Here is a 16,384-nt window from a genome sequence, read left to right on the forward strand (position 1 = left end):
CTGTGTATAGAAATCAGCCTATAGTTGGCTTACATGAATCCCCATTTCTTTTCTCCTTATTATAATGAACTTCTGTACCAGTTCGTAGGGATGTCCACCGGCAAAACATCTGTAGTTCATTTTGGGATGTTTTTGGAATTGCCCCAATTTTCAGTCATTTTTCATGGTTCATTTCAGACATTTGTTATAATAAAAAAATGTTAATGTGCAATATAACTTTTTTAATGGGCACAAATTGATTGTATGGGTATTAATGTATAAGTTAACATGCATTAAATCGATTTTGTGCACACTAAGGGACCCGTTTACCAAGCTGTAGTAAATAGTGGCCTGTGGTAGTGTGGGTGTGTAGGATTATCACACGCCGCGGCCACTCTGTACTGTGGTGGGAAAAATCCTATTTTTAATTGAGGTCTTTAATGGCCATGTGCTAATTTTCCAATTGGTGCACAGCCATTTACTGCCTGAGCCCTTACTACCACCTATTTAGAAGGTGGTAAAGGCTCACGTGCTACTCCTGTGATGCCTAATTTCTGCCGGGAATGCCAACTCCTGCCCCCCATGCAAGAAAATAAAAATTATTTTCTTGTTTCGAAAAATGGTGCACCTGGGCACACCCAGCGGTAGTACAGTTTTCCTGCACGCTGTCCACGCAGTAGCTCTGCCACCCTTTTGTAAAATGGCCTCTACATTTTTTAAGGAGTATTCACAAACCAAATGCGTGCTAATGTATGTATATCTGTACCATTTATTATTGTGCGCTAATGCTTTTGGAAGCAATAAAAGCACTGAGTGCATGTGGTCTAATTCATGCACATAAACAGCCTTTTTAACATGCATAAATTAGTTTGAAAGTTTTGAAGCAAAAACCATGCTAAGGAGGCAATGAGATGCAAAACAGCTTGTTACCTATTAGCATGACATAAGGTACATACACTGATTTGTTTGCTAATGAATGAATACAAAAAGCTTAACCACATTCCCAGAGCTGTAGTTAGTTTTTACAGTAAGTGGCTAAGGAGGGAAGTTATCAGCGTGGGCTACTATTAAGTCCGTTATTTTAGTACAGGGTCCCATTTTATGCAATGAGACCATGTGCTAAATAACCTGTCATAACAGTAGCCCATGTTGATAACATTCCCCCCCCCCCCCCCCCCCCAAGTATGCATATGCCTTAGTGTCTGCCTCATTTGAATGTCATTAACAAAATCTATTAACATGCACAATAAATCCCTCATTAATAGCTGATGTTAGCAAAGTTTACTATATTATCCCCATTAGGGAGTTTCTCTTATTAACTTGAGTACAAATCAATATTTTCTTCAATCTGATTCTTTTTGGTACAGTTTCTCTTTTATTAGAAAACTAATGAAATTATAAATATAAAATGAAAAATGTAAAAAAAAAATCTAAAAGAAAATATGCATAGCATGGTATAAGCCTTGAATAAAGTGTGCAGTCTGTTAAATATTAATTCAGCTGAGGAATACTGTTTTGATTGTATTCATGTTGGTCAAACATATTGTGTTGTATGTGCTTTGTTTTCTTTTTCTTTCCTCCTGTGGTTTGTTTGGGGGTGGGGGAGGCTCATCCAGGATTTTACAGTGTTAGAACTCACATTTGAATTTGCAAACAGGAGTCGGTTGTATGCCACGCTGGGACCAAACTGGAGGGTTCCGGTTCGGAATTCTCCCAGAAGTCGAAGCTGTGTATACAGGTACAATTAGGTGGTGGGTCTGTCTTTTCTGGCTTGCAGTGTTAATCCCTCCCTGAAGTCTGTACGCGTTTGTTCCATGAGTGCAATGCATCACATTTCCAAAGTGTCACTATAGGGATCCAACTACATCATTCTATGTTTTTTGGGGGGGGGTTTTGTAGGAATGTCAAGTAGATGAAAATTAGGAACCTATTCCATTGTCCTGTCAACTTTTATTCTTGAAATAAGAGTTAATGTTTGAGAATAGGGGGCCCTTTTACTAAAGGGTGGTAAAATCTGGGTTTATCATGTTGTAATGCAGGACTTTCCCACACACTAAGCCCAGATTTAACGTGGCACTTTACAGGGCATTTCTTTTTTTCTTTTTTTTCTTTTCTTGAGGTCGTGCACTAATAATGCAAGAACACTTACCATCTCCTATTTAGGAGGCACTAAGTGCTCCCACGTGAACCCTGCATTATCTAGTTGGCACGCGCTAATCGTAACATGTTAGCTGGATTATTCGAGAATGCCCACTCTCCACCCATGATGTGTCCCTTCCTAAAATGCTTTTCAAAAATAGATAATGGCGTGGGATACCTTGTGCAAACAAGCAAAATATAACAAAATGCTTTAACACGTTATACGGTACCTTGTTTATTCATGCTAACCACATTGTAAGGGCATGTAAAGGCTGTACATGCAGGACATCAGACTCACAGAAACAGAACGAAGCCTTACGCCAGAAGAAGAGGTCCTCGGCTGATGGGGGTTGGGGTCCCCCGCCAGCAAAGGTAGCTGACGACGGGGGAGGGTTGGCAGCAGGAGGGGGGGTCGAGAGGGTCGTCGGTAGGGGGGTCCAGGGCCAAATCTACGGAGGCCCAGGCCCCCGTGGCCCCACATAGCTACGCCACTGGCATGCACGCCTGCTCTCTGCCTATGGGGTACACCTCCTGCACTGGAAAATAAAAAATATTTTCCAGCATGAGATTAGAGCATACGGAGCAGGAAACTACCGTGGGATGCCTCAGCTTGTCCTACGGTAGTGCCCTTTTAACGCTTGTTAAGCCTACCTCATCTTAGTAAAAGGGCCCCTTAGTGTCCCTTGTTTCAGTGGTATCATATTCTACTTGCAATAATTTAGGGGCACTTTTACTAAGCCACGTAGGCGCCTACACGCACCCAATGCGTGTCAGTTTGGAATTACCTCCCAGCTACCCCGTGGCCTGTGCGGTCAATTTCATTTTTTACGCACGTCCCCTACACGCATCAGAAAATAATTTTTATTTTCTGTCACGCAGCGCTACCGGGCAGTAAAAGGCATTCTATGCATGACGCTTACACTAGCGCAGGCCATTTTTCAACGCACCTTAGTAAAAGGACCCCTTAGTGATTATCTGAAAATAGCATTTTCCAAATGTTGCCAAGGCAGTTGCTATGAATGTACTGTACCCTGTGTCATAGAAGTACATTGGGTTTCAGTCCGCTTTCATTTTCAGCTTATCATTTTCACCATTTCCAGTACATCATTGGGGGCGGGGGGAGGATTCACCAAACTTCCTTGGTTTTGATCATAGATTGTAAATTCCTTTCAGAAGGGACTTTGTAACCCCACTGTTCTTTGTTAAATCTTATGCAGCATTGTGATTGGAGACTTTCATACAGATGGATATGGTTTTTACAACAAAAAAAGAGACCCTTTTCTCTCGGTGTTTATAGGGGTCCTTTTACCAAGTTGCAGTAAAAGGGGGCCAGTTCTGGCATCAGTGCATGTTTTTGACGTGCGCTGAGGCCCCCTTTTACCACAGTGGGTAAAAGGCCTTGGGCTTACTGCCGCTTTATAAATACCCCCATAGAGACCACTTATAGGATTGGAATCCTGTTTTGGACTTTTGAAGATTTGGCTGAGGGCAGCCTTTGGAGGTTTGAGGTCTCATTTTATTTCTACGTTTGTACCATATGCTCACTTAATATAGACTCCCCTGGTTTGTTTTTGAGCAAAAATTATTGATGTCCTTATAAATATTAGTACATAGCCATAGAAAAAGGCCATTTTTACATCTACAGTAAAATAGCCTTAGCAGGCGAGAAAAACCCAAGCAAGGACACGCTAATGTTACTTTTTGCCGCAGCTTATTAAAAGGGCCCTCTATGCTGGTGAGAACATATTTCATAAATGAAATGTAATGAAAGGAATATGTTTTTACCTGATTGACCCGGACTTGAGATGCACTTAGAACTAGAGCTAGACCAGATCACTGCAGATTAATCAGAATCCACCTTCAAAGCCACGAGCAGAGAAAATCAATTGGTGGAAACTCAAAAGCTAAAATACAGAGGCTCTTTTACTAAGTGTGTTAAGCAGTCAGGGCTAGATTCTGTACATCACACCTAAAAAAACTGAAGCCGAAAAGAAATATGCCTAGGTGTATTCTATAAACTATGCCTAAAGTTAGGTGCAGTTGATAGAATACGCCTAATCCCTGCCCTGTGAATAAACGTAGTTGCGGCCATTTGTGCTAAGTAAAACTTGGTGTAAATGCCTGTGCATAATTTAGGCGCGGAGCGGGTGTATTCTGTAACAATGTGTATAATTTTTAGGAATGCCCACGACCCGCCCATGCTCCTCCCATGGCCATGCCACCTTTTGAGATCTGTGTAGTAGAATTTATGCACCCAATTTTATAAAATACGCTTAGCAAATAGTGTGCATAAATTCAAATTATTGCCAATTAGTGCCGTTAATTGCTTGTTAGGGTCCAATTATTGGTGCTGATTGGCTCATTCAGTTACGTTATGTGCGCAATTTGGCCGCACAGCCAGAATTGTGCACTTAACTTTATACACCAAGGAGGTCTTTTACTAAGGCGTGCTCATGTTTTTAGCGTGCGCTAAAATTGTGGGCGCCCTAAACGTTAGACGCCAATGCATTCCTATGGTTGTCTCTAATGTTTAGCACGCGCTAAAAACGTGAGTGCACCTTAGTAAAAGATGCCCCATATATACAATTTGCTGCTCAATGTGTAAGTTAATAGTAACATAGTAACATAGTAGATGACGGCAGAAAAAGACCTGCATGGTCCATCTAGTCTGCCCAAGATAAACTCATATCTTGAATTTGTACCTGTCTTTCAGGGCACAGACCGTATAAGTCTGCCCAGCAGTATTTCCCGCCTCCCAACTACCAGTCCCGTCTCCCATCACCGGCTCTGGTCCAGACCGTATAAGTCTGCCCTCCCCTATCCTAGCCTCCCAACCACCAACCCCTCTTCCCCCCACCTGCTCCGCCACCCAATTTCAGCTAAGCTTCTGAGGATCCACTCCTGCTGCACAGGATTCCTTTATGCACATCCCACGCATGTTTGAATTCCGTTACCGTTTTCATCTCCACCACCTCCCGCGGGAGGGCATTCCAAGCATCCACCACCCTCTCCGTGAAAAAATACTTCCTGACATCTTTTTTTGAGTCTGCCCCCCTTCAATCTCATTTCATGTCCTCTCGTTCTACCGCCTTCCCATCTCCGGAAAAGATTTTTTTGCGGATTAATACCTTTCAAGTATTTGAACGTCTGTATCATATCACCCCTGTTCCTCCTTTCCTCCAGGGTATACATGTTCAGGTCAGCAAGTCTTTGGTCATACGTCTTGGAACGCAAATCCCATACCATTCTCGTAGCTTTTCTTTGTACCACTTCCATTTTTTTAACATCCTTCGCAAGGTACGGCCTCCAAAACTGAACACAATACTCCAGGTGGGGCCTCACCAACGACTTGTACAGGGGCATCAACACTTCCTTTCTTCTGCTGATCATACCTCTCTCTATACAGCCTAGCAACCTTCTCGCTACGGCCACCGCCCTGTCACACTGTTTCATTGCCTTCAGATCCTCGGATACTATCACCCCAAGATCCCTCTCCCCCTCAGTACCTATCAGACTCTCCCCGCCTAACACATACGTCTCTCGTGGGTTTCTACTCCCTAAATGCATCACTTTGCATTTCTTCGCATTGAATTTTAATTGCCAAACCTCTGCGCTAGCTGTTAGTGCATGGCTGCGGTAATCATTACCACACTGCATGACAGTGGGGCCCTTTTTCAAAGGCACAGTAGGCTCTATGTGAGTGCAGCGTGTGCCAAAATGAGACTACCACCAGGCTAGCACCCACCAGCAGTAATTTCAGATTTGGCATGTGCCCATACTGCCGGGCCAAATTATGTTTTTATTTCCTACCGTGCATTGCGTTTCCGGCGTAAATCAGCAGTTGGCCCGCGCTGACCAGTCACCACACATGTAGCGTGTGAGCCCTTACCGCTAGAACAGTGGGTGGCGTTAAGGGCTCAGGCCGTAAATATGTGCACGCTGGTTTCAGTTTTACTGCAAGCCCTTTTCCCAGCCCATTGAAAAAAAAAGCCCTTTTTCCCAGACACGGTAAAAACTGGCCCGGCGTGCGCCAAAAACATGCACCCACACTACCGCAGGCCACTTTTTGCCTCGGCTTAGTAAAAGGACCCCAGTGTTTGCTAATTTACATGTAACTCCTGTTATGGGTGGGAAGTAGACTAAGTAGGAGTGGAAGAGTGGCCTAGTGGTTAGAGCCCTGGTCTTGCAATCCAGTGGTGGCCGGTTCAAATCCCACTCCATTGCCTCAGGTACAAACTTAGATTGTGAGCCTTCCTGGGACAGAGAAATATCCACCGTACCTGAATGTAACTCACCTTGAGCTACTACTGAAAAAGGTGTGAGCAAAATATATATATATATATATGTAAATAAATAAATAAAATTATGGGCAGGGAATGGGTGTGGATTACACACTGCAGTTAGCATGTAGTCACTTTCTTCTGCACCCTAAGTAGGAGACAGTAACCACATCTGCATCAGTGACTGCATGCTAGTCAGTGTGAGCCAGTCCATTACCACTAATGCAGCAGCATAACCTGCTACTTAGTTACCCTTAGTAAGTAATTATAAGAACACTAATTAGTGAATAGGACTTACACATCCCCTTAACTAATATTAACAAATGATGTAGACCACCTATCTGTAATATAGACCATATATTGATCATCTGTGTGTGATAACACAGGATAAATTAGCATCTGATTCTGGCAAGAATCCATTATTTATTAACACTCTTATTTCTAAGAGCTACAGAACTCTAGCTTGTGCTCCTAAAGGTCCTTTTACTAAGGTGCGCTAAAAAATAGGTGTCACGTCTGTGGTCATGACCACCCTCAGACTTACCCTATTTCTGGGAATCAGTGTCTATGCTGGTTTCTGTCTACTTCTGAGTTGGCTCTGTTTCTGTCTCTGGGTGCTGGCCACTTCCAGCATGGCGCTGATTGCCTCAGTATACTGCACCTGTGTGGGTTTAACCTCTCTGTGCCTCAGTATACTGTTCCTGAGTTAGCTCTATCTCTGTCTCTGGGTGCTGGCCACTTCCAGCATGGCGCTGATTGCCTCAGTATACTGCACCTGTGTGGGTTTAACCTCTCTGTGCCTCAGTATACTGTTCCTGAGTTAGCTCTATCTCTGTCTCTGTGGGCTGGCTGCTCTAATGGCTTCACTACTCTACACTTGTGTGTATTGGGCCTCTCTGTACTTCAGTGGGCTGTTCCTGAGGTAGCTCTGTCTCAGGCTGGGTGGGCTGGCAGCTTCCAGCCTGACACTGATTACCTCACTAGACTACACCTGTGTGGGTTAGGTCTCTCTGGGCTTCTGTATGCTCCATGCCTGTGGCCTGAAGGGGTGACCTCATCTGTCAGGGCCTTCTTAAGGAGCTGGTGTTCTAGTCTTCAGTGCCTTTGCATTGCCAATGCCTCCGCAGTGCCTTAGGTCCTGAGGTTAGTGTGCTGTTTGCACAGTTAGCTTTCCTTGTCTTTTCTTGTGGGCTTCCATCCCTTCTGCTTTGCTAGTTACTATCACCTGTGGGCCTTGCCTTCTGGCTCAGGGTATTATTGCTCTGTGGGCTTTCAGCTCTTCTGTGTTTATTGCTCTGTGGGCTTCCAGTCCTTCTGTGTTTATTGCTCTGTGGGCTTCCAGCTCTTCTGTGTCTATTGCCCTGTGGGCTTTCAGCTCTTCTGTGTCTATTGCCCTGTGGGCTTTCAGCTCTTCTGTGTCTATTGCTCTGTGGGCTTCCAGCTCTTCTGTGCCCATTGCTCTGTGGGCTTCCATCTCTTCTGTGCCCATTGCTCTGAGGGCCTCCAGTCTATCTGTGTATATCCCTTTTATCTGTGGGCTTCCAGGCCTTCTGGGTGTATTACTGCGGCCTGGGGGTTTCCAGCCTTTCTGTGGGCTTCTAGCCTTTCTGGGTGTATCTCTCTGACCTGTAGGCTTTCAGTCTTTCTGTGTATATTATTCTCTGTGGGCTTCTAGCCTTTCTGTTATCCGTGTGCAGTGGCTCTGCTCCCTGTCTGAGGTTGGTTAGCGGCTGATGCTGCAGCCATTTCTCTCCTTTCTATCCGTTAGCTACTGTAGCTCCAGTCTAACCCTTCCTCTGGCAAGCGTATCTGTCATTCCCATTCCCTTGAGCTTAGCTTGTATGTAGCTCCTGTGTCCTCTTTACTGCCAAGCTAAGCTTCCATGGATATCCTTCCTGCCTAGTGTTTGGGTGAACCCGGATCCAGTCAAGCTGTGCCAGTTTCCCGAATCCTGTGGGAGAAGCCTGTATTGAGTATCCTGTATCCTGCTTCTCAGCCTGAACCCTGCTGTAGGACGTTGTTCCTGGATTCCTTGTTGCTTTCCTCTTCAGCTCCAGCCCAGCCACTCCAGTCCTGTCTACTTCAGCCCGTCTTAGGGTTGCCTGTTTCCTGTTGGGTGGTTTTGCCTGCTGCTGCCACCTCCGTGACAGTGGCCCAAGGGCTCACATTTCCCCGAGAGACCTGACAATAGGCTGCGCTGGTATAGACGCTTGTATTGGACATGAGCAAGTCCACTTTTCAGCGCACCTGCAAAAAAGGCCTTTTTTTAGCTAAAAATGGACGTGTGGCAAAAGAAAAAATGGCATGCGCCCATTTTGGGCCTGAGACCTTACAGCCACCCATTGACAGCGGTAAGGTCTCACGCATTAACTGGGCAATAATTGTCAGTGCATATACACTGCTGATTACCACCCGGTTAGCGCCACGTGCTAGAAAATAAAAATATTTGCTGCCACGCTATCAGACATGCGTAAAAATGGGCTCGCGGTAGCCAGGCGGTAGTTCCAAATTGACACACGGACACACGTAGGCATTTACGCGCCTTAGTAAAAGGGCCTCTTGATGTCTGAAATGTGCAGTGTAGTATAAGAAAGATGAGGCAACCAGGGACAAAGTTAAATAAATTCTGTACTTTAAAAGTTTTATGTGTCAGGGGCGCCACCCAGAGGCAGAAAAGCATGGCTTTTTTATTTAAAATGCAAGAAATCTTTCTACTTTATTATAGTTTGATCAACCCTCCCCCTCCTAATAAAAAGTAAAAAAACCTATTTGAGTTAGCAGATAAGGTGCCAAAAATGAATTTGAAGGGATTTTACCTCCCAATAAATGCGTAACAAACACAGAAGGTTGAAGTAATTAAATTACAATTGTTCGCTTTTTTTTTAAACACTTCTAAAATATGGAACTAAGCTCATATTTGGGGTACTGAGATTTCTTCTCTTTTTTAAACAGCCCATGGCCCCCTTTTATTTGAAAAGGCCATAGAAACAATTGTATGTTCTCAATATGTATCACAAATTAGATAGATTAAACGCATGACATTTAATTACAGAAGAGAATTTAAAAAAAAACAACAACATTTTCTTGTGGTATGAAAAGAATAGATAATTGAAGGATTTATCAGATCCAGTGAAATTACTTGGATCTGAATTTCAATTCTCACCAAAATGCAGGTAATTCTGTTACGTATGTGTTTTAATAGTGTTATGTATATTTTAATGTATTATGCATGTTTTCTGATTTATTTTATTATATCCTGCCTTGAGCACTGACCTGGAAAGGTGGTATATAAATTTTAGAATCCATTGAAAGTAATTAGAGTAACTACAGATGGTTTCAGCTCTACACCAAATGCTATATAGGTCAAGATGAAGACATCAACCAATATGATATCTTAAGGCTTTCTTATTTCTGTAAAAATGATTAGGATGAGTCAATGGCATTAATATTAACTTGTGGGCCCCTTTTACTAAGCTGAGGTAAAGGGGGGCCGGTTCTGGTATCAGCATGTGTTTTTGACGCATGCTGAAGCCCCCTTTTACCACAGCGGGTAAAAGGCTGTCATTTGTTTTGTACGAAACAGCCGTGCGGTAAATGAACCACTTGCCACGTGGACATTTTGTGGGGGACCACTTACTGCCACCATTGATGTGGCGGTAATGGCTCTCGCTTTAGCCCGCCTCCCTGCTGTAACACCTGCCCTTCTGCAACCCCACAAACCGGAAGCAGAGCAGGCAATGCGCAGAGAACAGCACTGGAGAAAGGCTTCAGCTGGCGGGGGTTGGGGACCCCTGCCAGCCAAACAAGGGGCTCTCGAATCCAATTTGGGGGGCCCAGGCCCCCAAGGCTCCCTGTAGCTACATCACTGCAGACGGGTAAACACCAGAGCTACAAAAATAAAAAATATTTTTGTAGCGCCAGAAATGGTGTGCGCTGGGGATGGGAACCACCAACGTGCTGCTGCGGTAGCCCAGCGGTAGTTCTGGATTAATGAGTGGTAAGCCCACATTTGGGTTACCGCTGCTTGGTAAAAGATTCTCTTGTGAGTGTTAGAATCAGTACATTTATAAGCTCCATGCTAAGCATGATAAGAAGGAGATTTGGCCATGCTGAGTCAACTTGCTTGAGCTGCTCTGCCTGATCTGTGCTGCTGTATCACCGTGTTGCAAATTCACTACTTTGCTACCCATGGGCTCAAATATGCAGGAGAGGTCAAAGATAAGATGGCTATCACAGTTGTATTTTTTTCTAATCTGCCATAAGTGCCAAAGGCTAAGGGGGGAATTCCATAACTGGTACCAGAAAAAAATTGGCGCTAACCAGTATGCTATAGAGGGCATTCCAAGATGAGCGCTGTTTATAGAATAGCACTTAGATCCAATTCTCATACCTAAAGTTGAGCATCGGTATTTCCGCCAGCTGAAACCTGGTGTAAATGCCGGAGCTTTGGCATTTCAGCGCATAAATTGCATTTCAGCACATAAACTGCATGCAAATTTTTGGACCCCCCCCCCCCCCAACCCACCTATGCTTCTCCCCTGGCCACACTCCTTTTGAGTTGGACACTATTAGATTTAGGTGCTCAAGGTTATAAAATAGCATGCAAGTAGATGCACCTGCAAATCCAAATCAGTACCAATTAAGGGATCTTTTTACAAAGGCATGGTAAAAAGTAGCCTTTGGTAGTGCAGGCATGTCTTTTTGGCACACACTGGACCACATTTTACCGTGGCGGGGAAAAAGGCCATTTTTTAATGAGCCAGGAAATGGGTGTGCGCAAAAATTAAAACTACGGCCTGAGCCCTTACCACCAGCCATTGACCTAGTGGTAAGGGCTCATGCTCTACCCATGCAGTAACCATGCAGCGTGCGCCGACATGGCTGCACTCCCGATTACCGCTGGGAACGCCCCTGCAGTAAAAAAATAGAAAAATATTTTCTACTGCGGGATTCAGTGGGTGCCAAACTCATAATTACTGCCAGGCACACACGCTACCTGCATGATATCCCTCTCACTGCTTTGTAAGAGGGCCCCTTAGCGTGTTTATTGATTGTTAAAACCCATTAATTCATACTTGAAAGCTCATTAACTAAGGGGTCCTTTTACTAAGTTGCAGTAAAAGGAGGCCTGTGCTAGCATCACCGCGTGTTTTTGATGTGCGCTGAGGCTCCCTTTTACCACAGCAGATAAAAGGCCTTCTCTTTTTTTAAAAAAAGGAAATGACAATACAGTAAGTGAACCACTTACTGTATGGCTATTTCAGGGGGAAATAGCTCGTGCTGGGGTGAGAACTACTGCCAGGCTTCTGCGATAGCCTAGCAATAGTAGTACACGGCAATGCCAACCCTTTAGTAAAAGGGCTCCTAACTTAGTTGCTCGTGCATCTTGAATCTGTTCAAAATATTCTGCGCCAATATTTTGGCTATATATATATATAGAATTGGGGTGTTAATGTCAGAGGTTCTTGTTGGCACTTTTAGAACAGAACACTTATGGGCTCATTTTCAAAAGAGAAGGGCTCCCATCTTTCGACACAAATCGGGAGATGGGCGTCCTTCTCCCAGGGTCAACCAAATCAGGGTAATCGAAAGCCGATTTTGGGCACCCTCAACTGTTTTCCGTCACAGGGACAACCAAAGTTCCCAGGGGCGTGTCGGAAGCATAGCGAAGGTGGGACTGAGGTGTGCTTAACACATGGGCGTCCTCAGCCAATAATGGAAAAAAGAAGGGCGTCCCTGACGAGCACTTTGGCCGACTTTACTTGGTCCATTTTTTCTTGCGACCAAGCCTCAGAAAGGTGCCCAAACTGACCGGATGACCTCCCCTTACTCCCCCAGTGGTCACTAACCTCCTCCCACCCTAAAAAACTTTACAAATATTTTTTCCAGCCTCTATGCCAGCCTCAAATATCATACCCAGCTGCATGACAGCAGTATGCAGGTCCCTGGAGCAGTTTTAGAGGGTGCAATGCACTTCAGGCAGGCGGACCCAGGCCCATCCCCCCCCCCCACCTGTTACACTTGAGCTGGTAAATGTGAGCCCTTCAAAACCCACCAGAAACCCGCTGTACCCACATATAGGTGCCCCCCTTCACCCCTTAGGGCTATGGTAGTGGTGTACAGTTGTGGGGAGTGGGTTTTGGGGGGCTCAGCACCCAAGGTAAGGGAGCTTTGCGCCGGAGCTTTTTCTGAAGTCCACTGCAGTGGCCCCTAGGGTGCCCGGTTGGTGTCCTGGCATGTGAGGGGGACTATTGCACTACGAATGCTGACTCTTCCCATGAATAAAGGGCTTGGATTTGGTCGTTTCTGAGATGGGCGTCTCGGATTCCATTATCGCCGAAAACCGGGAACGACCATCTCTAAGGACGACCATCTCTAAGGTCGACCTAAATGTTGAGATTTTGGCGTCCCCGACCGTATTATCAAAACGAAAGATGGCCTCCCATCTTGTTTCGATAATATGGGTATCCCCGCCCCTTCATGTGGACGTCCTCAGGAAAGCTTGGGCGCCCCGTTCGATTATGCCCCTCTTAGTAACCCACATACTTCAATAATAATTATTTGAGGGGACTTGCTCATTCTTTCGATTGACTACTGTTTCTACATTGTCATTATAAACTAATATATGGAGGGAGGTATCAATATTTTCTATAAGGGCAATTCTATAATCAATGTGCCCACATTTACGTGTCCCTTGCATATGTGATTGTCTAGAATACCCAATGAAAGTGACAACAGGGCATCTAGATGCTGTTCTGGAAATACCTACTTGCATAGCATGTATTTGCAAGGGGGTGTACACAAGGCCAGAGCATGGGTGAATTGTGGGTGGGGTTCCCAGTTATATGTGTAACATTCATTACGCTCATCCCTGCTACATATAGGTTCCTGCAGTTACATCAGGTCTTTCGCTGATGTAATTGTGTGGAAAAATCACCACCAAAGTGGAGGAACAAGCAACCACTGCAAAATCCACACAACATCCAAAAGTAGGGTTGCAGAATGAGTCTTCCAACACCAGACACTCGTACGCTGATTGGTTCGTAAAGCATAGTATAGATGCACTGATTGGTGGCCATTCTGCCAATTACCGCTGGGAATGCCTCTACGGTAGAAAACAGAAAAATATTTTCTACCATGGGATTCAGCATGTGCCAAACTTGTAATTACCATAAGGCGCACGTGCCACCCCGGTAGTAGTGCTGATTTGGCAATCTACCCATGTGTTAGCCCTCCCACAGCTTTGTAAAAGGGCCATTCTATAAATTGTGTGTACGGATTTGAACATGAAGTGTAAATTTGGGCACACAAGTTTATAGAATTAAGGGAAAAATTTATGTGAGTGTGATATTTATGCGCAGAACAAAAAGCGCACTTGAGCTGTTATCCTCCCATCTGTCTTTTAAAGTTGCAGGCATTTGTTTTGATCCGCCCCCCCCCCCCCCCCACACACACACACAAAACTGTTATTTAAACCCCAAAACTGGCACTAAATCCTCTCAGTAGAGAGCACAAAGACAGCAAATGTGATCATGGAAGGAGAAACAACCAATGATGCAAGTAAAATACTTTTATTGAAGAAGGACCCAACTTCCAAGTTTCGACAAAGAAACCTTCATCAGGGTGTATAAATATATAAAATAATAAAAACATATACATCAAGAAACATTTCATTCTTGAACTAAGTACTCTCAAACAACCCTTCAATACTGCCCTAGACCTGGCAAAAAAATTCTTACATTGTGCATTCATTAAAATGCCCCGTTTTCTTCTGTGCATTGTAAAGGAAAACTTCACCATTCATTTTAATGTGGTGTGTGCACATGTGTATCACACTCAACCCCACTCTGCATTGTGCGACCATTAACGTGTACATACACCTCACGGTAACAACGTGTTTCCACTCACAGTAGCTTTCTACATGAGCCTCACAATGAGACACAAGTGGAGCTTTCATATATCCACACATTGAAATAGCTCCCATCCCATATGTAGGTCAACATATTTCAGATACGGGCACCAAGGGGAGTAGTCACTTATGTGCTTTAAGAGAATTACACCATGATATTTACCTCAACACGTTAAATGACAAAATTTTGAATTATTTTACCATAGTTCACATTAGTATAAAGCAACTAAGACTACATAACAATGAGATGCAGAGCACCTTATTATTATGCAACTTGAATAATGCAACTTGCATTGAACTTCACAAGCTTAATATTCTTGGAGAATTAATTCCAATTTTGAGCTGGCATCATTTTTTCTTCCCAATGCATCAAGTCATTAACAGGCAGCGGCAGCCTTATACTCTGGAGATCAACCTTAAAGGAGCTGGTGTCAAGGTATTGTTTGTGCTTTTTTTGTGCCATGCCTCCAGAGTCTCTAATCACGGCTGGGCACTACTCACACAAATGCAATCCCCTCGACCCTGGTACCTTAAAAGAACCAGACAACTGGTAGCACTATTTAGACTGCAACAAAGACAAAAAGAGACCAAGGAAGCGCTTCCTGGGGTTAACACAGGTTTATTTAATTATCCAGAGATTAGGATAAAAAAATAAGAAAATATTCAAGTATAGTCTAGAATATGACAGAAATGAGAACATATATAGAAATGGAAATGGCAATGGAAAGTGGGAGCAGGACATTCTTTCAGACTCCCTGGCTTGGGAGCCAAAAGAGATGTACACTGCCCAGCCTCCTATCTGGCAGAGAAATATTATATAGGGTTTTTTTTCCCCTTACAAGACAAAAAGGGAGCACAAGGGGGAGGGGTTGTCACACCCCCTTAGTTAGCACCTTACAGTCAGTCAGGATCTCTAGTATCAATAAAATACACAGCATCTGTTTATATTTCCTTTTGAAGATGCATTTGGTCTGTTGTCCAAATGTTTTGGACATACATTTCTCAAACCTCTAATTAGTATTTTCTCCTATTCTGAAAGAGGAGACAAAAGTTAATTATTGTTTCCTTATAGAGTTGTTATAGAGGTGTTAGGTTTCTCTTGTCAATAGAACTATTGCTTTTGACTCCAGGGACCAGGGAGATGGTGTTTGAATTGTTCTAGGCAAAGAAGGAAATAAGGTGTTACCTGATTCATGGTTGTAAAAGGGTAATTCTGTCCTGGATAGTAGCCTTACTTCCAAGCCTGGCCATATTCAAAGGGAGAGATTCTCCCCCTTCTGCAATAATATTTCTTATCCAGTCCTTACTACAGGATTTCTATCTCTCTCTCCTCTGTCAGCCCTGCCCCCTACACCTGGAACTTCCTTTGATCTGCATCCTAAAAGTCTCTCAAAGGCTAATACACACATTCATGTGAACAGCAAATGGACAACAAATGGCAGGAGCTCATTGTCTTTCACTTGCTTGGTCAGAGGAAGGTGGGGGAAAGAGGTGGGGGGTACTTGCTCCACCTGGCCTGCTTAATATCATTGTAATTTACAGAAAAAAGAGAAATTTCCACTTCTCATCTTCTGTACATTAATTCTTAGATATTAGATACTTAGCAGCACTGAAACTGCTTGGTTCAGGCCTTCATAAGTACAATGTACACCTACAGGTGTGCAGATCCCCCCTCCCCAAGCATCACTTAACTCCTGTATGTCCCTCCACCCCTCACATCACTAAATCACTTCGAGGCATCCTCCGCCAGTCCCATAGATGCCACCTTGGTTGGCCTCCTCCAGACTTAACTTGTAAATTCCTGGTGGACTGGAGGTATGGGGCAGGAGAAATCTCTATTCGCTTCTGCACCCTCCAGCATCAGGTTCAAAATTGTGCCAGTTGATCTTGTAAGACTACCACTAGGGTTTAACAGTACCATTTTGAATCAAGTGCCAGAGGAGGCAGTAGCGACTAGAGATTGCCCCTGCTCCATACCCCTAGACCAGTAGAGATTTACAAGTAAGCCCAAGGGAGGGGAGCGTCTTCTGGGTAGGTGGAAAATGTCATGGAGGTGGTTAAGTGCTGCCTTTGAGAG

General features: G+C 44.2%; 1 protein-coding gene across 3 annotated transcripts in view; it reads left to right on the forward strand.

Annotated features, from left to right (window-relative positions):
• Positions 1 to 16,384, forward strand: part of RALGPS1 (Ral GEF with PH domain and SH3 binding motif 1) — a 777,507-nt gene that overhangs the window by 730,603 nt on the left and 30,520 nt on the right. For 2 of the 3 annotated variants that reach the window (XM_030207496.1, XM_030207497.1), the window contains exon 16: positions 1,637 to 1,717. The exons of the other annotated variant lie outside the window; for it this stretch is intronic. In XM_030207496.1, the coding sequence (XP_030063356.1) occupies positions 1,637 to 1,717 (81 nt within the window). The remainder of the gene's footprint in view (positions 1 to 1,636; positions 1,718 to 16,384) is intronic. 3 annotated transcript variants of the gene reach the window in all.

This window comes from Microcaecilia unicolor, chromosome 6 (genome assembly GCF_901765095.1).
Source record: "Microcaecilia unicolor chromosome 6, aMicUni1.1, whole genome shotgun sequence".
NCBI lineage: Eukaryota > Metazoa > Chordata > Amphibia > Gymnophiona > Siphonopidae > Microcaecilia > Microcaecilia unicolor.